Source organism: Balaenoptera borealis, assembly GCF_965194805.1.
Source record: "Balaenoptera borealis genome assembly, chromosome: 15".
NCBI lineage: Eukaryota > Metazoa > Chordata > Mammalia > Artiodactyla > Balaenopteridae > Balaenoptera > Balaenoptera borealis.
In genome coordinates, this window is record NC_138871.1 from 70,199,337 (window position 1) to 70,224,594 (window position 25,258).

Sequence of the window (25,258 nt, forward strand, 5' to 3'; positions counted from 1 at the left end):
TCATCGGTCCGGGTGGCTAAGGGCAGATGATGTCCTGGGTTCTAATCCTGATTTAACTAATAACTAGCAGACAGTTTTGGGCAAATGACTCATTATGTTTGGGGCTCAGGTTGTGCATCCAAACATGATGTGTCTGGAGTGGGTGATCTCTGAGTCGTCTTCAACCTCTGAAATTCCTTGATTCTTACAGATTCTTGGGGACATAAGGATCCTTTGGCTAATAATGAAAAGCAGGGCACTACTCTAGGCCAGGCATTGTGCTGGACTCCTTATGCATTTTCTCACACGCTCAGAACAACCCTGCAAGACAGGCTAATGCCCACTTTAGAGAGGAGGAAGTTATACCCCCAAAGGTAAACAACCTGCCCAGAGTCATCCAGCTGGTAAGTCGGCAGAGCCAGGAATTGATTCTAGGTCTGTCTGCCTGTCTGCCTGACCCTGACATCCATGTCCTCCTTACCACACCCTCTTGATTTGGTGGCAGTCTGCCTAGCGTCCAGTCTCTTCTATTTGGCATTCCAGCACTGACTCCTTGCCACTTGTCATGCTATAGGCTTCTGTAAGTTGCTCCATTTCTCTAGATTTTCAGACGCTTCCACTCTTGCTTTGTGCAGTACAGTGCAGCCTCACTTAAATGCAATAACTCATGTGTAGTCTAAGAACAGTGCCTGGCTCATATAAGCACTCAGTACATCTTAGCACTCATTAGTAGGTCCCTGTGTGCCTAAATGTTCACTTTACCTGGATATCTGCGGGGCGGGGTGGCGGGGTGGTGCGGTGGCATAACCAGGTAGCACGTACCAGGAGCTTGCACTACTCACCATCACACAGGGTGGGTATGATCTTGGCTCTGTACATTACTGGAGAGAAACCCAGGTCCCACTGCCATTCAACTCCAGCACCTTCCTGTACAGGGCAAGGAGCAGGACTGCATGGCTGGCAATGTGGCAGGATGGTGCCAGACCAGATGTCAAAGGTTCAGGCACAGATCACTTCATTCATTCTTGTCTTTGAATGATCAAGGAGAAGAGGTGCACCACTCCTAGAGTCTGTAACCAAAATATCTTTTCATTAAACTTCTTTAAGTAAGGGTCTGAACCACTAACTAGAGAGGCTAAGGAAAATGTAATTCTTCTTTTTTAATCTTCCCAAACTAGTTCTCCAGTTTAAGGAAAGAAAAAACACTACTCTTCCCCTGCCTAGCAAACTCCTACCCATCCTCAAGGTCCAGCTCAGAGAGTTCTTTTTGGGCAACCCCAATGCTTAATACAGTGCTTTGCATATAATAACAGGTCCTCCTGAAATAATGAAAGAGTTCCAGTTCCTTCTGGGAAAATAACTAGTATGTGTGTTACAGTCACTTAGCCTCACTGAGCTCCAGTGTTCTCAGGGCACTAGAAGATCTACAGGATTCCTTATAGTCCTTCAGTGCCACGCTGAATGTGCCAAGGGAAACAGTCAATCTCAGATACAAATGCTCTTTTTTAATGATTTGCAAACAAAATAATTACCCAGTTTCCCATTTTTTTAACAGCTGTTCATAGTATCTTTATTTGTAATATTTACAAATAGTTAATTTGTAAAACAAAAAATAACCTAAATGTCCATCCAAGTGAATGGGTAAAACAATTGTGCTATGTCCATACAATGGAACACTACTCAACAATAAAAAGGAATTAACTGGGCTTCCCTGGTGGTGCAGTGGTTGAGAGTCTGCCTGCTAATGCAGGGGACACGGGTTCGAGCCCTGGTCTAGGAAGATCCCACATGCCGCGGAGCAACTAGGCCCGTGAGCCACAACTACTGAGCCTGCGTGTCTGGAGCCTGTGCTCTACAACAAGAGAGGCCACGATAGTGAGAGGCCCGCGCACCGCGATGAAGAGTGGCCCCCACTTGCCGCAACTAGAGAAAGCGCTCACAGAAACGAAGACCCAACACAACCAAAAATAAATAAATAAATAAATAAATAAATAAATTTAAAATATGGAGGAAAAAAAATCATTAAAAAAACATGACTTGATGTTTTAAAAAAAAAAAAAGGAATTAACTATTTATACAGCAATAAAATAGATGAATTCAAAATAATTACACCGAGCAGGAGCCAGACAATAAAGAGTACGTATATCATGATTCCATTTATATAAAAATCTAGGAAACACAAATTTGTCTATAATGAACAGAAGCAAGCCAGTGACTGCCTAGGGACAGAGCAGGATTGGGGGAGGAAGTTTTGGATTACAAAGGGTCACATAGGCACTTTTACCCAGTTTCCCATTTTAAAACATATCCTAGGATTGTTTTCCCTGGAGTCATAGAAAGGCCAGGCCAGAAAAAAAAGAAAGAAAAGAAAAGTTACAGAGGGTAAATGACATCTCCGAAATTGGCATCATAGAATAAAGAAAATCCATATCCAAATGAGGCTCTGAAATAGCCAACTTTTTTCTTTTTTTTTGGCTGCGTTGGGTCTTCGTTGCTGCGCGTGGGATTTCTCTAGTTGTGGCGAGCGGGGGTACTCTTTGTTGCGGTGCGTGGGCTTCTCATTGCGGTGGCTTCTCTTGTTGCAGAGCACGGGCTCTAGGCGCACGGGCTTCAGTAGTTGTGGCACACGGGCTCAGTAGTTGTGGCTTGTGGGCTCTAGAGCGCAGCCTCAGTAGTTGTGGTGCACAGGCTTAGTTGCTCCATGGCATGTGGGATCTTACTGGACCAGGGCTCGAACCCGTGTCCCCTGCATTGGCAGGCGGATTCTTAACCACTGTGCCACCAGGGAAGCCCTGAAATAGCCATCTAAAACTTAGGAATGATACCAATAAATGGGCATGATGTCTGTGCGAAGTCTGCTGACTCTGGCTGCCAGAAAGGATGAAGATGACAAAAAGAAGTTCACTGACTATTAAAAAAGGAAAAAGAGGCCAGAGGACAAGGTAATTGCTAAAGAGACTGATCGACAAGGCACAAGACATCTGTCATGCCGGGGGGGGGGCATATTAACTCTATTACATTACTTCCACATCAGCAGATCACCTCAATTACCAGCTAATCAGGCAGAATTAAACATTTTAAATTATCTTTCTTAATCCTGCTTGTGATCATTTGAAAACCCAGGGCTCTAAAAATCTAATTGTAACTGCTTACCAGAAATGTCATCTTCACTTTGAGGAACTGAAGCAGGGCCAGATACAAGACTGTTTTTTTTCCGTTTTCCTAAAGTACCGTCCCATGGCCAGAACTGGACTTGCATGTACATCTGCCTAGTGCCGGGCATATTAGGGGCTCCCAAGGGGACCTGGCCCTGCTTCAGAACTCATAATGGCCAGAGACTAAAAGAAGAGCAATGGTAGGGGAGAAGGGGGGTATGGGGGTGGAGGGAGGATGGAGAGGAAAAAACAACAGTTAAAACCTTAGCAAGGGACTTCCCTGGTGGCGCAGTAGTTAAGAATCCGCCTGCCAATTCAGGGGACTCAGGTTCAAGCCCTGGTCCGGGAAGATCCCACTTGCCATGGAGCAGCTAAGTCCGTGTGCCACAACTACTGAGCCTGTGCTCTAGAGCCCACGAGCCACAACTACTGAGCCCGCATGCTGCAACTACTGAAGCCCACATGCCTAGAGCCCATGCTCCATGGCAAGAGAAGGCACTGCAATGAGAAGCCCACACACTGCAATGAAGAGTAGCCCCCGCTTGCTGCAACTAGAGGAAGCCCATGCGCAGCAACAAAGACCCAACGCAGCCAAAAAAAAAAAAAAAAAAAAAAAAAAAAAAAAAAAAAAAAAAAAAAAAAAAACCTTAGCAAAAGTCAGGAGAGCAAAATCTAGATTTAGAGTGTTCTGTGGGCCTCGAAGGCACCTAATTGAAGGGACAGGAAACAGTCCCTCTCCCAGTAAGAAGGGATGGTATGAAGGGATGGTATGAGGTTGTGGGAGATTGCTTACCCATCTACAGTTAAGACTTCTGAGCTTCCTATGCCTAAGCTCCTCTTCTTCCCACTCCTTCAGTGTCCTGGACATCAGTGTGATGACATGGCAGTGAGCTGGTAGTCTACTCCTTGCCCGTCTTCCTAGGATGCTGCAATAGTGTCCTCAGGAGCAGAGCTGCCAGGACTGTACTGTAGGTCTCCTAAGTGGTTTCCATTGCATGAAGATGATTCTTGGGTAGGCCTAGAATTATATGGAGGTGAAAAAACGTTTGGAGCCAAAGTGTAGAGCCCCGTGAGTTAGAGCCTTGCCCATTGCCCTCAGTGCCCATTGCTGCTGATAGAGGTGGACAAGGAAGTGAGAAAACAGCTATGTGGGTCATAGCTTGCTGAACGTCTGCCTGCCCTTTGCGTGAAAGTATGAGTATGTGTGTGTTAGGTTAGTGGTGTGTGTACTTTGTGTATTATCAATGTGGATAATGTGTGCTCCATGTGAATGATCTGTGAGTGACATGAATGCCATGTGTTCGTGTGTGCATGTGTGGGTGAGTAAATGTACTACAGGGGGACAGAGTTTAAAGGGCTAACTAGTCACTCCCACTTTCCTCCTCCTACTTCCATTCCTTTAAAATCTACAGGAGGGTGCCATACGATGGGACAACCCCTGAAAAAGCTATGTGATTTGGGACCAGAATTTAGGTGAATTACATCTTCCCTGAAAGATTCTCTAAAAACAGGAAGTTTTATATCCTTTTCCATCCTTGGTCAAAACAAACAAAAATTGGGAAAAGAACGATCATGGTTACATTTGCGAGATGACTTCCCTGTGACTGTCCTGTTCCCAGTTAGGAAAATCCTCTTTACTGAGACTTCAACTTTTAGGTTTAGCACGTGGGAATCTAATTAGAAACACATTTGGACAGAAGAATAGTAATATTTTGTAAGAATTTCTCTTGATCTTTGCCATTCTGCAGTTTTACTGCAGTGAATTCAGATCTGAATTTATTCTTATTTTTACTGCTCATGACTCTTTGTTCCTCTTGAATCTCAGTATTTGTGTTTTTCATCAATTCTGAAAAATCCTCAACCATTCTCTCTTTTATTACTGCCTCTCCTCTATTTTCTCCATCCTCTCCTTCTGGAACCCCTATAAGGTATATCTTAGACCTTCTGTTTTCCATATCTTACATCTTTTAAAATTACTAGAGGGACTTCCCTGGTGGCGCAATGGGTAAGAATCCGCCTGCCAGTGCAGGGGACACGGGTTCGAGACCTGGTCTGGGAAGATCCCACATGCCGTGGAGCAACTAAGCCCGTGCGCCACAACTACTGAGCCTGTGCACCACAACTACTGAGCCTGTGCTCTAGAGCCCGTGAGCCGCAACTACTGAGCCCGCGTGCCGCAACTGCTGACGCCCATGCACCTAAGAGCCTGTGCTCTGCAGCAAGAGAAGCCACCACAATGAGAAGCCTGTGCACTGCAATGAAGGCCCAATGCAGCCAAAAATAAATAAATGTATAAATGTATTTTTTTAAAAAAACTACTAGAGAGAGAATCCTAAATAGGGTTTCTTCGTAGTCAGGATCCTGGGGCTGCCTGGCACTTTATTCTCGTAGTTCCAGGGCTGATGAAGCAAAAGTGCCCTCTAGAACTGAAATCAGTTCTTTAAGAAGTGGAAAAGACTCCTGTGGAAAATGATGGCAGAAGGGGTGAGGAGCACCCCACTGTGCACTCATCTCCTCGCGCTTGACCTGAATTTTCTGCATGGGGGGGGACATGCTGCTGTGATAAGACAGACCCTGGCCACACAGCGCTTCCGTCTAGGAGGGTGTGTAGCCCACACAGGATGAGAAGTGCCGTGATAGGGAGGCTCCCGAGGTGCCGCGGGCGTGCAGTTGAGGGGTCCACCTGGCCCGAGGCGCCCAGCGAACCTGCTTCGAGGGCCAGGGAAGGAGATGAGCGGAGGGCTGTCTTCACCTTAGTGAAGAGTAACCCAGGCAGAGGCAGGAGCTCATGAAAAGGCCCAGAGGCAAGACAGCAGGTCATGTCTGTGCCTTTTCAATTAGTTCTGATTGGAAAGAGCTTAGAGTACAGGAAGAGTGGGAAAGGATGAGGTACAGCTGGAACAGGGATGGGTCGTGAAGGGCTTCGTTTGCCACTCCTGGGAGTTTGCACTTTCTCCTGCGGGCAGTGGGGAGCCACTGATAAGAGGTTAAGCAAGGGATAGATTTGATCAGATCTATACTTTATAAAAGATTAACATGGCTGCTGTGTGAAGAATAAATTGGAGATCATAATACTGGAGGCAGGAAGAACCATCCAGAGACTGTTAAATTGAAACAGATAGCTAGTGGGAAGCAGCCACACAGCACGGGAGATCAGCTTGGTGCTGTGTGACCACCTAGAGGGGTGGGATAGGGAGGGTGGGAGGGAGAGTTAAGAGGCAGGGGATATGGGCATATATGTATACATAGAGCTAATTCACTTTGTTATACAGCAGAAACTAACACACCATTGTAAAGCAATTATACTCCAATAAAGATGTTAAAAAAAAAAATGTTACATTGATCTGAGAGATCATAGCAGCCTCGACTAGGAACGTGGCAACAGGGGTGTGGAGAAGTGGCTTTAAGAATTCTTAAGAATTCAGAAGACACCCCACCCCACCCCCACCAAAAAAAAAGAATTCAGAGGACATAATGGTAGTCCATTTCCTTTTTTAAAAAACTGGGGGGGCGGGCCTTAGATGCTTATTTCATAGTCAAAACAAATAGCTCATTCTATCAGCCTCCATGGTTTTCAGCATTTTTTGGAGCCCTGACTCACCTAAGCGCTAAGACCTACTCCCATTAGAAACAGTTCACATCATCAGTGATTCTCTGCAGGTGGAACAGGAAGATGCCCGTGTAATTTACAAAAAGGAAAATGAAATGAAATACCCTGATGATTCCTATGTGCCCTTCTATTAGGCATGCCGGGCTGCCTGCCACCATTTGAGGGAAGCACTGATCTATGCAACAGAGAAACATCTGGAGCAGAAACTTATCCTTCATGTAAAGTAAATAACATTTGAAGGAAACTCTTTTCAAACATAGCGCTAGTTCAGATATCTCGCCCTACCACCTGTGCCCAAGACACTAGCTTACTCCTGATAGAGACAGAGCCTTCACGAAACTACACACTCTCCCCCTGATGAAGTGACGAATCAGCCAATATGTGATGAATTTGGGTTGTGTAGACAAAAATACTAGGTATTCCGGCCAAGGCACACACAGTGTGCTGTGAATCATCCCCACCAGCTTTCAGCAGTTAGATTAGCGGAACAATTGCTCAGTTCCTTCCTTCGTCTTCACAGTGTAGACCTGGCCCAAGACCCAAGAGTGAAGCAGCAACTGTAAGGAAGCAGAAACATTATAAATAACCTAAAGAACCCTTTTATAACAGCAACTGCCTGCTGATTTTGTGGCCTAACAGCTCAAGCAAAAAAGGATATAAATATAATATTGTGCAATGACTGATTACTCAAAATGTTGTGCATCAGCAGAAGTGGGACCTGTGGTTGGTGCTAATATTATCAGATGCCTTTGCTGTTTAATAATCTGGTAGCTCTGTATTATTTAGCATGCAGTTTTCACAGAGAACAATGATTTTATTTCAAGTACCTCTCACTGAAATAAAAAAGCAGCTGTTAGAAGATGAACATTTGGCAGAAAATGTTTTAGTGGAATCTTTTGTGAGATACTAAATCATATTGGATTAACTGTTTTCTGTCTAGAATAGTGGAGTCACAAAGAAAAAAGATCGCTGACCACAGAAGGCAAGGGCAGTCTTTAGAACCCAGTGAATCACTAACAGACATTTTAGTTTTAAGTGCCATTTATTCACCAATATATAAAGTTATTTATATACAAAGCTTCCATTAATAGTGCCTGAAGAATGGGCCTTTTTTATTGCAGTTTTAGCTCATACTCAGGATTCTACTTCTCTTTCATTAATAATGGAATTCTTTAAATTATAGAATAAATTAATACACCACAGACATTTTGGGCAGAATGGGGTTTTTAACCAGTCTTAAGTCTCCACAGGCCATTCTGTGTGGCTAGCCTGCTGTGCGCATGGCGGCCCTGCCCCTGAAGAGGCACCGAGGCAGCCCGCTGGGCTCCTGGGCTCCTGGGCTCCTGGCCCACCCACTCCCAGGTTGCTAGAGCAGGGCCGAACCCCAGGTTGACAATAGACCCTCACAGGTTCTTCAGGCTGGCCGGCCACTGTCAAACTAGGGCTCTGCTGGAGAGGAAGTGACATCATGACATAGCTACTGGGCATAGCCGTTTTCAGCCAGAGAACATGATCGAGCTGCTTTCATGAGGCCATATTGACTCAGGAACATTTTTCACATGAAATTATTATCACTAAAACATAAAATTCTCTTTTCTAAACTATCAAGCAATGTATAGAGCAAAGACTTTCACTTTACTCCCAATTCCCACTCTTGGGATGGAGTGGGTGATGGGTAAAGATTAAAAATGGAGCGTTTTCAGAAATAGCTGAGGATTGCTTATAGGATAAAACTAGCTCAAAACAGCTTCATCAGAATGTCCATTTCAATACTGGTGTGACTGGCCAACCCAGAACCCATCAAAAACCAGAAGCTGAGAATGGACTCTGAGACGCTGAGTTGGGCCTCAGATGGAGCCAGCAAATGACCTGTCAGTATGGACCACTGGCTGACTTAGACCAGGAGTTTGTCACCAATAATGGAACCAGACCAGTTCATGGTGCTAAGCTCTGAGGTAGAACACCTCAACCATGTACGTTCAGGTGGTGAGGCTGGGATAGGTGAAACGTGGCATCAGGCTGGCAACTTCTTTTGCCTTTGATTCAATTTTAGATCAAATCAAGGTGATGCAGTTATTATGATCACTGTACTCTTGCAAATTGTTATTAAATACTAGTAGGGTACCAATAAATAAAAAATCTAGCAGTTCTGGGATGAAGGTTGGTAGAGTTTTTCTTGTTCTTTAGTAGTTGAATTTTAATCAATATGTTGAAAATTGGAAGACCAGAGTCATTTTTTAATACCCCTTACAATCTTTTGGGGCAGTAATATGCTGCCTTGAACATATATCTCCCAACCTTACTTTGACTTTGCACTCGACTCCCCATTGATCCCTCTCTGTTTTCATCCATCTAAATGAAAGAAGGCTTTGGCCCCATAAACCTCATTCCAGATGGAAATGCATAATTCAAGAGAAATATTGATGTCAAAGAAGAGAAGGCACACCAATTTGTGTCAGCAGTTGCTGTAAATTAAAGGAGTACACGGAGAGTTTAATGTAATGTAGAATTGAAAATAAAATTAGAACCAATATTTAGGCAGTTCTCCACCTCTTTTTTCCCTACTGTGACATGAAGGATTGACTCCCAGCTTAAGTACCTGATGTAGTTCATTTTTCTTTTCTGCTAGAATTTTTTTCCCCATAAAATGTTGCATGTTTATCTTTGGCATCCAAAATTAGATCTCTTCACTTTTTCCATTCTAATCTCAACAGAAAAGTCAGGGTAGGAAGAGTCAAAATTTTCCCCTCATCTTCCACACCCATCACGTTTGCAGCATAGAAAGGACCCCACTCTACCAGTCTGACTAGTTGTAAATAGCTATTAATCCTTCCTTAATATTGTTTCTCTGTAATATGGATGTCACCTACATGGTTTCTTTTGTTTTTCTAAAGCTGGAAAACAAAAGGTTGATAATGAACATCTCAGACATGTAGGACTGCACAAGGTGTTCCTAAACACTCAGGAGAAGCATTCTTGAGCACGCATCCAAAGGGATTAGTCTGATCAACTGCCATTATTCAGAACCTTTTTGGAGCTCTTTATTCAGATTTCCCCCAGAGCCAGTGTTGTTCTTGATAGTCACCCATTGTTTTGGCCACTGGTGGAATTTCCTAGCTTGATCCCCCCACCTTAATCACTAGATGGTTTTAAATGATTCACTCTTTCCAGAAATAAATTTCTTAGGATAGTGGTTCTCAAAGTGTGGCCAGGGACCAGTAACATCAAGATCACCTGGGAACTCTTTAGAAACACAAATCCTGGGCCCCACCCCAGATTTAATGGATCAGAAACTTTGGGGGTGGAGCCCAGCAATGTGCATTTAACAAGCCCTCCAGGCAATTCTGAGGCACAATCTAGTTTGAGAACCACTGACTTAGAAGATGAAATATTGCCTTCATTGAGGATATTCAAAGATGTGCTACTGATTTTTAAGGCATTCCAAAGAACAAGTTTCCAAAAGTTTTTGAGCAAAGTTGTAGTACATGTATGGCCTCTCCGGGGGACTGCTTTAAGAGAGACTGGCCTTCCTGAGACATCCCGGTTCTGCCACCTAGTCATTTGACCTTGAGCAAGTTCTTACACTTGGTTTCTCATCTGGAAAATGAAAGACCCACCCTTACCTACCTCACAGAATTGTAATGAGATTCAAAGTGAGTCACATCTACAAATATGCTCTGTAAACCAGAAAGTACTAAAAAAAGTGAAAAGTGAAAGTCGTGTCATTCTGCAGACAGGATTCTGGTAGTCTGAGCATTATGTCAGGGCAGAGAGTTGGAGAAAGGCCTGTATTTATCATTCCTTTGGCCAGATCCACCTTTTTGTCTATATAATGACCGATTCATCACCTTGGTGGATGTGTCTAAGATTCTGCCATTTCAGCCCACCAATTTATTTGGTGCTAAGAGAGGAAAACCATTGCCTGACTGGTGGCTACAAGGGGCTAGGAAGATGTATTCATTTTGAGACATGCTATTTTCTATGGAAAGCTTAGTGATGGTGAGTAAGGATGGACTGTGTATGTGGGCACTGTACTCTCGTGCCCAGAACTTGTCACACACTAGCAGTGAAAGGGTCTGTACTGAAACCACCCATTTCAGCCCTGTGCAAGGGAGTCGTGACCTTCAGCAAGGAAGCGAGTGTTCATTGCCATATACTAGTCATTGCAGAGAGGCCCAAAAACAAAATCCCTCGAGCAAACCAAATCTATAGAAACTGAGATTTTAAGCCAGACCAGTTAATGTGTCTGTGCTTGAGAAGAATGTGGGTGGATTTTTCCCTCAGAGGTTAGGCTTTACTAACAACTTCACCATAGGAATTCTTAAAACACCAAGCTCCTGGTGCATTTGTAACTTAACTTTAAAGCTTTACAGACTGTTGAGTGAACATATCTGGGCAGGAAGGAAGCTAAATCTGTTGCCTTAGTGCTTATTGGGAATGCAGTTTTAGTAACACAGAAAACAGTTCCCACTAGGCCAACATCAACTTCACTTTTCACACAAAGTGGCAGCTAAAATCAAGAGACTCAATAAGAATGTAATTGGTTAATTATGATTAAATTATTGGTTAATTATGGGAAAATAAGCTGTTGGTTAATTATGGAATTAGAATAGGAAATTATTTTGCTCAAAATGTGTGCCTATTTAACAAATCTGTAGAGACAGAAAGTAGATTAGTGGTTCCTAGGCCTGGGGGGAGTGGGGAGGAATGAGGAGTAACTGTTAATAGGTCCGAGGTTTCTTTTAGGGGGGATGAAATTTCCTAAAATTAGACTGTGGTGATGGTTGCTCAACCCTGTGAATATACTAAAGAACACTGAACTGTATACTTTAAATGGGCGGATTATTTGGCATATGAATTATATCTCAATCAAGCTGTTTTTTTAAAAAGTCAAATTGCTAATAAATTGTAGAGCCAAGGAAAACATTATGCCTGTTTAAAAGACAAATAAAAATCACATCAAAACTTTGCTACATGTGGTTTCGGATCGATATGAAATAGTGATCATTTGAAATATATTAAGGCAGAAAATATTTGCTTTCTTTTAGTCAGAGTATTTTAAAAGCAGACTATCTCAGCCAAATAATTGAAATTTAAATGTAATAAATTAAGGTGGCTAATAGTTGAAGCCAAAGTCATGGACATTTATGACATAATGAGTAGTCTATGTTCCCTACAGATTTATTTAGAATAAAAATCAGCAGCACTTACACAATAATGATAAGAAAACTGGATTCTCACTGTCCATCGTGTTGCCCTAAACTGATCTGGTTAGGGAAGGCTGGAAGGTTGAAGTTGGAAAGGATATGATCTCATCCTTATGATGTGAATATGCGCTGATAAGAGAAGATAGAAATATTCAGATTCAAGCTGTGAAATGGGGCTCTTGTATAAGCAGCATGTATCTCATGGTATGTTTATCAGACGGACTACTCAGTTTTGTCTGCCCAGGAGAGAACCTTTGCCCTTTCCTGCCTCGGCAAGATAGGCCAGGCCACGCTAGCTCTAATCTCCTGGTTAAAGTCCTGGCTCCAGGGCTTGGGGCTTGCCTACGGCTCACTGGTGGCCATGGAGACTGTAGATTGAAGTAAACAGGAAGGGAACTGGCTGGGAGATGTAGGAATTTCTGGCTCAGTGGAAAGAAAGCAGGGAGCTACCAACACCTGCCTAGCGAGCCTTGTAATTTGGAGGCTGCTGGTTAGGGCTTCTTAATGCACCGGGAGACCCTGACTGGGCCACTGGCAGCTCTTTGCGGCAAGAGGCCCTACTTTGGTGTTTCTCAAACACCTTTCTTTCATTTATCACCACCCACTCACCCACCTCAAGGAGGCTTTTAAGAGATTTTTTTCCTAATTGTCCTCTTCTTCCATGAAATTTTAATACCACAGATATTCATTCATATTCTGTGTGTGTGTGTGTGTGTGTGTGTGTATCTGTCTGTTTACATACTGTGGTCGTCCCCCACACACAAGAATGAATTTTCCCCCCCGAGAATGCATGCCCTGGATGGAATGAAGGGTCTGCTCACACTTGGAGTGAGTGGTGAGGTCAGTCACATGGAGAAGGTGGAGAGGGTGGCCCATGCCCATCACTAACCGTGAGAAGCCCTGACTTCAGGTTCCAGCATGGCTAGAGGAGTGTCCTCTCCAGTCACCTTGTCCCCGCCCCATCTGTTCAGCCTGCCTGCCATCCTCCGGGCTCTGCCACCACCTCCTCTCCCTGGCAGGAGCCCTCTGCCCAGTGGTTGGCTGACTGTGATGGAAAGCAGGGTCCTCCATCAAAGCAGCAGCACAGGTAGAGGTGCATAGCTTTCCCCGCCAGCAGGTCACTTCCTTCCCATGCTGTCCTGCAGCCCTTCCCAGCTCTAGGCCTCTCCCCAAACCCTCACTCACTGTTCTCCCTCTGTTCCTTCACCCAAATGAAAGTGTGAGATTTATCAGGTTCCCCAGTCTTGCACTGACCTTTATACTCTTCACTTCACATTTCTTTAATATCCTGCTCACAAACTCTTTGAAGTTCTCAGAAAGTACCTCCCCTGCCCTCACAGTGAAATGGGTTTCAGAGACCCCAGCACATACAGATGGCCACTGCTAGAACTCTCTGAAACCTGGCTTCCTTGTAATTAAGAGCTACAGGACATGCTTCTACCTCCTCTGCCTTTCCAGACTGAGAGCATTCCTAATGCCCTCTTCTACTTGGAGCTGGGAACATGAAGCCAGGCACAGCATAAACCCCTTGGCCCTGGGATCCGCAGGATCATGACCCTCTTTGTTCCTTAGAACCCTCTGACTTAGATCATGGGCTTTTATTTTCCAAAAAAGTTAGCAAGTTAAGGGGCCTCTAAGATGGTACCATCGAGTCTCCCCCACCTTTGCTGAACACCTGCTCTGCTCCAGGCACTGTGATAGGCCTTTTCACATACATTATCCAATTCAGTATTCACCTCCTATGAGGTAGGTTCCCATATTACAGATAAATAGTCACAAGAGAGGTCACACAAGAGGCTGAGTCACTTGCCTAAGTGGTGAAATCAGGGCTTAAAGTCAGGCCCGTTTAACTCCACACCACTTACTGCCTTGTCCCAGGGGAGAAAACATGTTCCCACTTGAGAAAAACATTTTCCCAGCTGTGTACAGAGGGGCTTCACTGTAGTTTACCATTCTCAAAAGATGACACAGTTAAAAGGGAAGAAGGTGGGATTCAGTTCCAGGTGTGTGTTCCCTCAGTGTTTCTTCCCCAATATCCATGTCTCCTGCCCGTCCATGATTAGCCCTTTAAGGACAAAGAATGACTTTTCCTCTCCCAGGCCCCACCAGATGTTCATGCCTCAACCTCCTGCAAACAGGAAAGAGGCAGAAGCCCCATTCTTAGAACTTGGAAGCAGGAGCAAAGCAGAAATTGCCACCAAGTTAGCCTGAGGGTAAAGCCACCTCAGCGCCACCTCAGCGGCCCTGCCTGCACGGGGGTGGAAGGTAGCAGGGAGCCTGGTGGGTTTACACTGATCCTGTCCCTTTCCTGAGCCCCTTGCAATATTCTTTTTTATGAAGAAGAAATAGCACATTGACTTGGGATTTAGTCATATTTCATCCCATGTGCCTTTTCCCTGGCCTCTAAAACCACGAGCCTGGCTGAGGAATTCAGGTCCACAGTGTAGGCTTTGAACAGCTTTGTGTAGGGAGAGGTTTTGAAAAGAAAGGAAAGTGGTATCTACTTGTCAGATGGAATGTGTTAACAAATCAGGGAGGAATGCAAGGACTTTAACTGTTAGGGTCCCTTGGCAGTTTGGGTGATGAATCATCCAGCGTGGGTACGGATTCCTAACAAATGAAGCCTCATGATGACATCACTCTTGCAAGATCATCTGGGTTTCTGTTGTAGGCGCCTGACAAGTTCTTACCTTGGGGATTTTCACCACATGGCGTTTGTTGTTTTTTTTTTTCCCCCCAGCCACAATTACTACCCATCATGCCTTACAATTCACCCATTTTTCTATCAACTGGAATTTGGCAAACTAGGACTTTCACAAGTTTGTCTCATTATCCTCCCTCCTACAGGGCATTCTTGGGACACCGTGTGCTTCTCACCTAATCACTCAACACCCAGCCTCCTGATGGTCCTTGATTCAGTCAGCATGTATTTCAGCGGCGAGCCTGGCCTTGCACTAGTCTGAGGGCGTGGACGTGATGAAGATCACAGAGGAGAGCAGGGGCATCTAGGACGGTACCTAATCCCGACTCGTGGGATCAGGGAAAACACAGTGCTTTGAATATGGTGCCAGTCAGCAAATATATGATGACTAAGTTAATAACTGAGTTGAGTCTTAGGAGAGGAGTAGGAGTTAGTCTAAGGATGAGTTCAAGGGGAGATATCTCAATGAATGAAGACCTGTGGTTACATGCGTGAGTAGGAAAAAGTAAGAGATGAAACTGGGTAGGTGGGCGGGAGCGCCTCATGTGCCATGCTAAGGAGCTAAAATGTTATCCTAAGAAAGATGAGAAATGATCAAAGGGGTTTGGGCATGGAAGTAAGGTGGCCTGATTTACAGCAGTATGGAGGATGGAGTGGAAGGGGCCAGACTGGAGACAGAGAAACTAGTTAGGAAGTTAACGTGGTCCTTTAGAGGTGATGTGAGCATGAAGTAGGGCAATGGGGTAGGGATGAAATGAGAGGACAGATTAGCAAAATATTTAGAATTTAAACTTGGCAACTGGTGATTATCCAGAAGATCCCCCAGATTTTCAGGGTAGAGTTGCCACAGACTGAAAAGAAGAGGCCCACGTTGAGCCAGAGTTATGAGTTCAATTCGGGTATGTTGAGTTAGAACTGCCTGCAAGAGACCTGCAGCTGGTCGAGCTGACTCACAGGTAGTTAAGATACACGAATCCCAAGATAGAGGAGAGTGTGGGCTAAAGATAATGACTTAGGACGCCTCATATTCATAGCAGTCAAAACCATAACAGCACAGTATTTGACACACCCAGGAAATTAGGGGAAATGCGAAGGGCAGTGGGTGAAGGACAGAACCTGAGGAAATACCAATACGGATGGTGGGGGAGAAGGAAGAGAGACCATGGCAGAGACAAAGAAGGAGGGTCAGAGAGACACAGGGACCCAGGAGGGTGCCTTACTGCTCTGTGCTTCTCTCCCCTCTAAACCTTATGGTTGTCCTGTTCCTCATAAGTAAGCTCTTTTACATCCTTACCTCCCCATACAGCCCTTATAGGTGAAAGCGGCTCCTGATCCCAAAGCACATTCTTGCAGCTTCCAGCCATCCCTCCTCTACCCCCCTGAAGAGATTCCTGCATCTTCGTGGCTCATACAATTCAGTTATAAAGGCTCAACCTCCTTTCCTGGTCATTCTCTGTTTATCTAAGCCTGGCATCTACATCACCATTTCTCTCTCCACACCTCCCCCCCAGTGCTACCATCATAGGACGACTTCAGTACCATGAGGATGAACCATCACCAAGACTCACAGTTCCTAGATGCCCTCACCTCCAGGGACTCTTCACCTCCACTCCAGCCTCCCATTCCCATGACGACTCCCAGGAAATGGTTACTACCTGGCACTGCTTCAGTTCTGTGGGAATAAACCTCACATCCCACTCTGACCACAACCAGCTCTCTCACCTCTTCTCCTACACTTGCGTTCTCACTTTCCTTAGTTCCCTCCATTTTCTTCTGGCCTGTTGACCCCCTCCTGACCTCTCTTCCTTCTTTACCCGGGTTAGACTCTCCAGTTATTCATCTGGTTATTCTTTTTTTTTATAAATTTATTTATTTATTTTTTTATTTTTGGCTGTGTTGGGTCTTTGCTGCACGGGGGCTTTCTCTAGTTGCTGCGAGCAGAGGCTGCTCTTCGTTTTGCAGTGCACAGGCTCTAGGCATGTGGGCTCAGCAGTTGTGGCACGTGGGCTCAGTAGCTGTGGCTCACGGGCTCAGTAGTTGTGGCTCGCGGGCTCTAGAGGGCAGGCTCAGTAGTTGTGGCACACGGGCTTAGTTGCTCCGCGGCATGTGGGATCTACCCGGACCAGGGATCGAACCCGTGTCCCCTGCATTGGCAGGCAGATTCTTACCCACTGCGCCACCAGGGAAGCCCCATCTGGTTATTCTTTCCTGAAATCTTTACTCCCTTTGTACCTTCCCTCTTCCCCCACACCTGCCCAGGGCAACTCTGGTTCCCATTCTCTTCTCTGCTCCTGCCCCAAGCACGCAGTGGGAAACGGGATCCCATACAGAGGGACATCATTAAAGATTCACGGTCTTCACTCTCATCCCTGTAATTCTTCATCGCTATAGAAAACATAAGCCCCTCCCATGGGGAAACAGGAAAAATTGAGCAGTAGCCAGAAGCCCAATCTCTCTCCCAAAATAGCTTCTCCACCTGCTCTATCGCTAGATTTCCACACAGATGTCCTTGGTACAATCTTGACTGCCATTTACCACCTTTATTCTTACCTTGGGCGAGTTACTTAACCTCCTTAAATCCTAGTTTCCTCAGTTTTAAAATAAGGATCCCCCAGGCTTGCTGCCAGCCTCCATGGCACATTGTGCAAATTAGAAGGCGCCTCTCTGAATAGGCGCAGCTTGGGGAGCTGAGCACGGCCTGCAGACCCACAGTCACCCCATCACCGGGGCACCCTCGTGCAGAGCCACCTTGTATGACCAGACACTGCAGCCCCAGCTACGCCCACCTCCACAGGGTTCTTAGGAAACAAAGGCGATAACCTGCACAGTGCCCAGCAGAGAGGAGGACTCTGAGCAGAACCTCAGACAGAAGAGCCCTTGCGGACCCCCTGGACTTGGCTCAGCATGTAGGCATGCTCTGCTGGGGTGGCACCTGCAGCCATTTGCAGGCATTGCCTGCCAGCTCCAAGAGGTTTATCACTGTGCTCCCCTCTGTCGTCAGAGAGCAGACCCCTGAGAGACTGGGACGTGAGCTGCTAAGTTCAGTGAGAGAGCAGACCGGGGTCACGGTCAAGGGCTCAGGCAGGCAAGGGGCAGTGGGAGGGAACAGGGAGTGCGGGCAGCTGCACAGAGAGGATGGTCTGAAAGGGAGGAGAAGGGAAATGAGCAGCCAGCCTCCCCAGGGCCACACTGCCTCCCCGCAACCCCACACCCCAGCTCTAGGTGCTGTCCTTAGGAGCACCCACCTCTCAGATTCTCCCCTTGGGGTCCTCTCACCAGCTGCTGATGAGTGTCATCCCTACGCCACCAGCCCTGCAGAGTGCCTCGCCCTCCCCCAGGCCCCCACCAGAGGGCTCAGGTATTCCATAGGGTGTGTTTTGCTCCTTCCACTTCACTGTTCCTGCATCTGCCTCCCGGGTCCCACAGGCCAGAACCCCTCAGGACCCAGGAGTGTGCAGGCCCTCAGGAGAGCAGGAATTTCAGAATGCTACATCCATTCTCTAAGAGCGGCTCTTCCTTAAGAGGCAATTATTGTGAGAAGGCAATGAATAGTAGCCACGTGGGTATTTTTATTGAAGAAAGATGAATTATGCCATCACCCCTTTTGGCACAAAAATAATTTTCAGTAAAAGGTTAAAGCCATCATGTTGTATCAATGAGAACTATTCCATTATTCCAAGAATGATTGATTGGAAAGTACTTTACTTACAGGAAAATCACAGTGATACAATACAGCTTCTACTTTTAAAGCACTTTCCATTAAAAAAAAATTATAACCAGTGTATAAAAATAGTTATACTGAAGATGTGAATCAACAGCCGAGTAATTTATTGGCACTTGAAAGCCCTGTGGTATAAATAGATTCAACAATGAGACTATCAAGTAACTCTGGGCTGTGGCAACCTAACCTCCATTTTCACTGACACAAAAGAAAGTCACATGTAGTTCAGAAAGGGACATCTGGCCCCCTTGGAAGAGATCACTGGAAGAGAAAAACACGATGGAACTAGGACCATGAGTCAGGCCAACTCAAAGCACTGGGTGAGGCAGTGGAAGAGACACAGGGGACAGAGATATGGTCTCTGCCCTCAGAGAGTTTTCAGGTTGTCCCAGACTATAGGCCTGTACACACAATCGTCAGTACGTTTTAAATGCCTAAGAGAAGTGCAAATGAATATATCACTCCCTTTCTTTCCCTTACACTCTTTGGTGAAAGTTAAGTAGTACTTTTCTACCTTTTCACTCTTAAATTTCAAAGAGCTTTTCCACTGTTGGATGTAATGTGACTTTTAAAATAGTATTCACTGGCCTTCACATCTTTGAGCTGATGGCCCCAGGAGTCTCCCTACTTCCTTGTGTTTGGGGAATGAGGCTAGACTGCTGCCCTCTTTGTGAAGAAGCATGTGGACCACCACCCCTACCCCCACCATCTCACTTCCAGTGAGAAGGTGGAGACTGGGGCAGCTGAGAGTTGGCCCATCAGCAGTCATATAATTGAGCATATACTACTTTTAAGGACTGTATAACTCTGGGGAGTCATCAGATAGGAAAGAACTAGACAAGATTTCTGGCCTCTCAGAGGAGTTTAATACACGGGATTGCCTCAATCAAGGTTCTTGGTTGAAAACAAATCGACCAGCTGTGTTACTGACATGGGGCACTGGACACCATCACAACGCTGCCACTAACATCCCAGAATTCAGTTTTTCTGCAACCACTGTCACAGCCAGAAAATGTTCCTCCCAGTCCCCTGGACTTTCAGGAGGGTGTCACTGCCTAGTCCTTAGTTGCAAAGGAAATTGCCTCAATGAGATGGGGTATCTCCATATGCAGGCAAGAGGTTCTCTCAGTTCAGTTCACCCCGACTTGTAGTAGATGTCCACTTAACTAAGAGGGAAATCATTCAGAGGCTGAAATTGGCCCATTTGCAAATTCACACCGTGACCGATCCTGATTTTTTTTTTAACTTCGTTAGTAAAATTTCCTTTGTTAAAAACTTCTCGGGACTTCCCTGGTGGTCCAGTGGTAAAGAATCCGCCTTACAATGCAGGGGACGCGGGTTCGATCCCTGGTCAGGGAACTAAGATCACACATGCCGCGGGGCGACTAAGCCCACGCGACACAACTACTGAGCTCGCGCACCTCAACGAGAGAGCCTGCGTGCCACAAACTACGGGACCCACGCGCTCTGGAACCCGCGCACCACAACTACAGAGCCCACGGGCCCTGGAGCCCGTGCGCCACAGCTAGAGAAGAGAAAACCCACACGCCACAACAAGAGAGAAGCCCGCGCACCGCAACGAGGAGACTGCGTGCCGCAACTAAGACCCGACGCAGCCAAATAAACTAATTAAAAAAACAATTTGATACAAATCCTTCTTCATTTTTCTCTGTATTCTTAAAAAAAATACACACATATTCATAGACACAGGTGTTCTCTTTCCTCTCTCTTCCATTCCCCCCCCACCCCCGCAACCTCCTATCCATCATGATGCTGAAATCTTTTTTGGCTTAACTAATGGACATTTCTCCAGGTATGTGCATGTATTGCTAACCTTTTCGTATTAATAGCTGCATATTTTTCCATAATACAAATGTACGAGATTATTCATCCATTCTCCTATTTGATAGAAAATCACATTATTTCCAGTGTTTTGCCTTTGGAAACGATGCAGCAATAAGCATCTTTGAGCACATATCCCAATATTATAGGAGTTTTCACTTCTGTAGATTTCCAGAAGCAGGACTGCTAAATCAAAGGACACACACATTTTTTAACAAATACTGTATTACTCTTCCACATTCCTACCAACAATATATGAGAGTATCATTGTCCTCTCCATCTTCATCTTGCTGCTCTTGCTGTCAATCTTACTATTTTATCAATCTGATGGGTAAAAAATATTATTTTAATTTGCATTTTACTTAACAGCTGATAACGTAGTATCTTTTCATGTTTGTTTACTGGCCATTTACATTTCCTTTTCTGAAATTGCAGACCTATATCCTTTGTCCATTTTTATCCTGCATTTGTCTTTTCTCCAGCAATTTGAAGGTGTTCTTTGAGTATTAGGAGTATGTCATATGTATTAACAAGAATTTTCACCACATTTGTGCTTTTTAACTTGGATCTTTTTTTTTTTTTTTTTTTTGCCGCACAGCGCGGCATGCGGGATATTGGTTCCCCGACCAGGGCTTGTACACGCACCCACTGCAGCAGAAGCACGGAGTCTTAACCACTGGACCACCAGGGAAGTCCATTTGGCTTTATTTACAGTGTCTTTGGACATATATTTTTAAATTTTTTTAAATTAAAATCTAATCTTTTCTTCATTATGGCTTTTGGGTTTACTGACTGGCTCGTGGTTTCCCTGCTTGCAATTATTCAAATATTCATCTAAATTTTCATACTATGTTACTGTTTTGTTTTGTTTTGTTTTGTTTTGTTTTTTGGCTGTGTTGGGTCTTCGTTTCTGTGCGAGGGCTTTCTCTAGTTGCGGCGAGCGGGGGCCACTCTTCATCGCGGTGCGCGGGCCTCTCACTGTCACGGCCTCTCTTGTTGCAGAGCACGGGCTCCAGATGCGCAGGCTCAGTAGGTGTGGCTCACGGGCCCAGTTGCTCCGCGGCATGTGGGATCTTCCCAGACCAGGGCTCAAACCCGTGTCCCCTGCATTGGCAGGCAGATTCTCAACCACTGTGCCACCAGGGAAGCTCCCTGTTTTATTTTTTACATTCAAGCCTTTTAACCTACCTGGAATTTAATTTTGTGTATGATGTAAGGAGGAATCAAGACTTGAAATCTTAGAGTTTGCCATAATTCTTCATATACTGTAGTATTTTCCATGTTTTCATAATATACCCTCCACCCAGCTCATAATTTCTCTGGTTTCAGACCTTTCTCTTGTCACATTGCTGTGTTGTGAACTGAGGGAGGGCATGCCTGTCTGTCTCTTTCTTTCTCCGTTGTTTCCCTCAGGAAACACTTAATAATAAACAATTGCAAGGCACCTAGCATAGAGCTTGACATATTTTAGGTACTCAGAAAACATTTATGGGAGGAAGGAAAGTGTTGAGTTCACACCTGAGTTACTATGACTCCTTGGCAAGTTGAGTATTGACTGCTTATCTGTGTAAACAAGGGGAAATGTCATTCTCCTTAAAGCCATTCACTGTCTCATGAGCTCACTCTGTTCCTTCCTCCTCCTATATCTTTATTCTTTGAGGCCTTCCTTCTCTCTATAAATCTGTCTCATTTCATAAGGATTCCCCTTAGGCAGGCTTTCTTCAACCCTTCCTTAAAATTCAACAGTATTTATAAACTCTGCCACACTATTTAGCATTTAATCCACAATTGATTTTATTCTTTTTCAAGTACCCATCACTGTGCTAGGCACACAGCTTAGTAAATACTTAAACTGCAACTGAAACAATCGTGTATACCAAGGTATAGCCTCAATATTTGTTATGAAAGCTCTTGGGACTAAGGAAGCAACAAACTGGGAAAAACTGGAAAATGACCCTGAAAGCTGTTAAATACCAGAATGATTTTTCAAGTGAAATTGTATCATATTTATTTTAAATACATTTGTTGGATGAACACATGACTAGGTACTGCCCTACCTGAAGGCAGAGGTCAACAGACTTTCTTTGGTATTTTCTATTTCCATGGGTCCCTATATGGCCTTCACCAACTTGGGCCTTTGGAGATTCAGGGGAAATGGAACTAAGCCTTATATGACCCTACATTTAGTTTGAAAATAACATCTGAATGGCTCTCACCACATTCTGCATGAATTCTTAATGGAGAAACAGCTAATTCTAGGGCTAGGGCAGAGAATATACAAGATGAGCCTGGAGCATCTTATAATGTCAGAAAATAAGAAAGTGCTCAAAAAATAAAATGATGGAAGTATGTCAAAGGGACACAAGTACCAACTGAAAGAACTCCCAACTGCCAAAGCTGGAACAATTTGAGCAGCAAAATAAATAATGTAGTGCTGGATTATAGCCTAAGGAATAAAATAAATATCCCTGAGTTCATACTGATATAAATGAGCAGCTGAATAAATAAATGAGGGAGAAGAAACAAATCTCCCATAGAGAAGAATTCCAAATAATTTATGGAGATACTCCACCCTCAGGGAGGTAGAGCATAACTCCCCACCCCTCAAGTATGGACTATACTGTGATTTGCTTCCAAAGAGCAAGTATAAAAAGAGAAAGTAACTTTACAATGGTGAAACCTGGCAAAGACTACCTTAGCCAAGTGCTCAAGATTAACATCATCAGTGATAAGTCATGTTGACAGTATGTACCCTTGATACGACATGATGAGAATGACACTTCACCTTTCTGATCTTCCTCCCCAATACCGTAAACACAGTTTAATCATGAGAAAAACAGACAAATCCCAATCGAGGTACATTCTACAAAATACTCAACCAGTCCTCAAAACTATCAAGGTCATCAAAAACAAAATGTCTAAGAAACTGTCACAGCCTACAGCAGTCAAAGGAGATATGACAACTAAATGTAATCCAGGTATCCTGGATGAGATCTTGGAACAGAAAAAACACATTAAGCAAAACTAGTGAAATCCGAATAAAGTATGTAGTTAAATTAATACGATAATGCTGTTATTTCGTTAGTGGTGACAAATGTACCATAATAATGTAAGATGTTTACAGAACTAGATGTGGGGTATATGGAAATTCTCTACTATCCTTGTACCTTTTCTGTACATCTAAAACTATTTTAAAATAAAAAGTGTACTTATATATTTTGAAAATACAGTTTGGGCAACAGATGGCTACATGCTTATCTCTACAACTGTGCTTTTAATTACAGGGCGCTGGTGACAGTTTTGTGGGAGCGTTGGCCTTCTACCTGGCTTACTACCCTAATCTGTCCTTGGAAGAAATGCTCAAGAGATCCAATTTCATCGCAGCAGTCAGTGTCCAGGCTATAGGAACACAGTCATCTTATCCGTACAAAAAAGACCTGCCCCTTGATCTGTTTTGATTGCTATTAACTCCAAAATAAATATACCTGGAAATAAAGTGTACTTGGGGATGGCCACTCTTAACTAGCAACTTACTGTCATCTTCTCCTTTCTTTGCAAATACTATTTTCATTTACTAAGTCATCCTCAAGCCTTCATTCATTTCTTTATAATGATGATTTCTTTGCTTTTCATGCAGAAGTCAACTAGACAGAATTAAGGATTCCACAACGAAGACTTGTACAAACAATACTACTATTCAGGAACCAGCAAACTCTACTGCCAACACATCATGATACTATAATGTACACCATGCAGCAGAGGTTGCATACAACGGTGTCTAGAGTCAGAGCAGAGAATGTTAAATAAGGGAAGGAGGCATATGAATTGGGCCACTCAAGCAGTTCCTTAGCGGGGCGGCTGACATTCAGCTTTGCCTTTAGTGTTGTCAAAGCTTCTGGTTTTGCAAGGGAAGCCAGAAGTTTGGATGTTTATTGAAATCTTTCAACATTTAAGTATCAGCAACTGATTTTTTTTAATTGTAAATACCACCTGTGGGCTGCTTTCAGCCCATATGCTGAATAGACAAGTCATTTGTTAAGCCAGATTCTAAGTTTTTTGAAAAAAAGGTGATTCATGCATGTCACAGACCCTTTACACTGGGCTTAGGTAGGATCAGGTGAAGGATTTTTCTTGTAACCCAAGACCACAATGTAGTTTCCATCTAAAAACAGCCAAGATCTCACCTAGTATTGCTTTGAATTAGAGCTTTAACAAAAGATGCCAGAAAAATAGCTGATTGACTATAATGCCACAAGCCTCTAAGATTCAACAACTGTCTAATTTCATTTCCAGAGAGCGGCGCTCACATTTCCTCAGGAGACAGATTGGGCCACAGGGAGGAACACCTGTTATTTTGGAACAACATTGGTTTCTTAATGCTTGTGGTCATGGTGAACACTCTATCCTTCTCCCTATAAATGCAGTAGGATACGTACCAGCAGAGCTCAAAATGTGAGCTGATCCTTACCTTCAACCAGAAATTTGACAAGTAAAGGAGAAAATGGGCAATTTTGAAAATCTGTAGTAAACAATAGCTTGAGTGGCAAAGTGTACAGATCTGGGTAGGGCAGGAGTCCTTATCTGATAGGGATTTCCAAGCTGATTAGCTGTGTGGTACCACTGCCCCAGAAGCCCTAGCCATTAGCTTTATGGAAATACACTATAGCACCTCTTATTCAAAAAAAAAAAAAAAAAAAATCTAGGAGTTAAAGCAGTCCAAAGCTGTCCTAGAAAATCCTAGATACTACTTTGGAGACATGAGTTTCAGAATATGGACCAATGGCATTTTTCTAATTATATAAGCACAAAGCAAAAATAGCAGTTCTCTTGGTTTCTTCTGTGTTACAGCTGGCTCCCTTCTTACCATTCCTGCTCACCGCTGCCATCTCTGCTACTGCACGGGAGTTCTTTCAAGATCAGTCTGGACTGTGACTGCCTTTTCTGTGAAGTACAAGAAAGAGCAGACTGGAAACTCCTGCACAAATCTCACTATGGAAAATTTTCTTTTCTTATATGAAACAATGGTTATTTTTTAGGAATGTA

General features: G+C 44.2%; 1 protein-coding gene and 1 long non-coding RNA gene across 9 annotated transcripts in view; one reads left to right on the top strand and one right to left on the bottom strand.

Annotated features, from left to right (window-relative positions):
* RBKS (ribokinase) overlaps positions 1-25,177 on the top strand; it is an 84,896-nt gene extending 59,719 nt beyond the window's left edge. For 5 of the 8 annotated variants that reach the window (XM_082357632.1, XM_082357634.1, XM_082357636.1 and 2 more), the window contains one exon: positions 23,500-23,744. In XM_082357632.1, coding sequence (XP_082213758.1) covers positions 23,500-23,673 — 174 coding nt within the window. In that variant the 3' untranslated portion in view covers positions 23,674-23,744. The other 3 variants (XM_082357633.1, XM_082357638.1, XM_082357639.1) reach the window with 3 other exon arrangements.
* Positions 1,056-25,116, bottom strand: LOC309612221. Its single transcript, XR_014235061.1, has 4 exons — positions 25,080-25,116; positions 7,206-7,301; positions 2,058-4,152; positions 1,056-1,690 (listed from the first exon to the last, which is right to left on the bottom strand). It is a non-coding gene; the product is annotated as an uncharacterized lncRNA (long non-coding RNA).
* Positions 25,178-25,258: the final 81 nt, after the last annotated feature.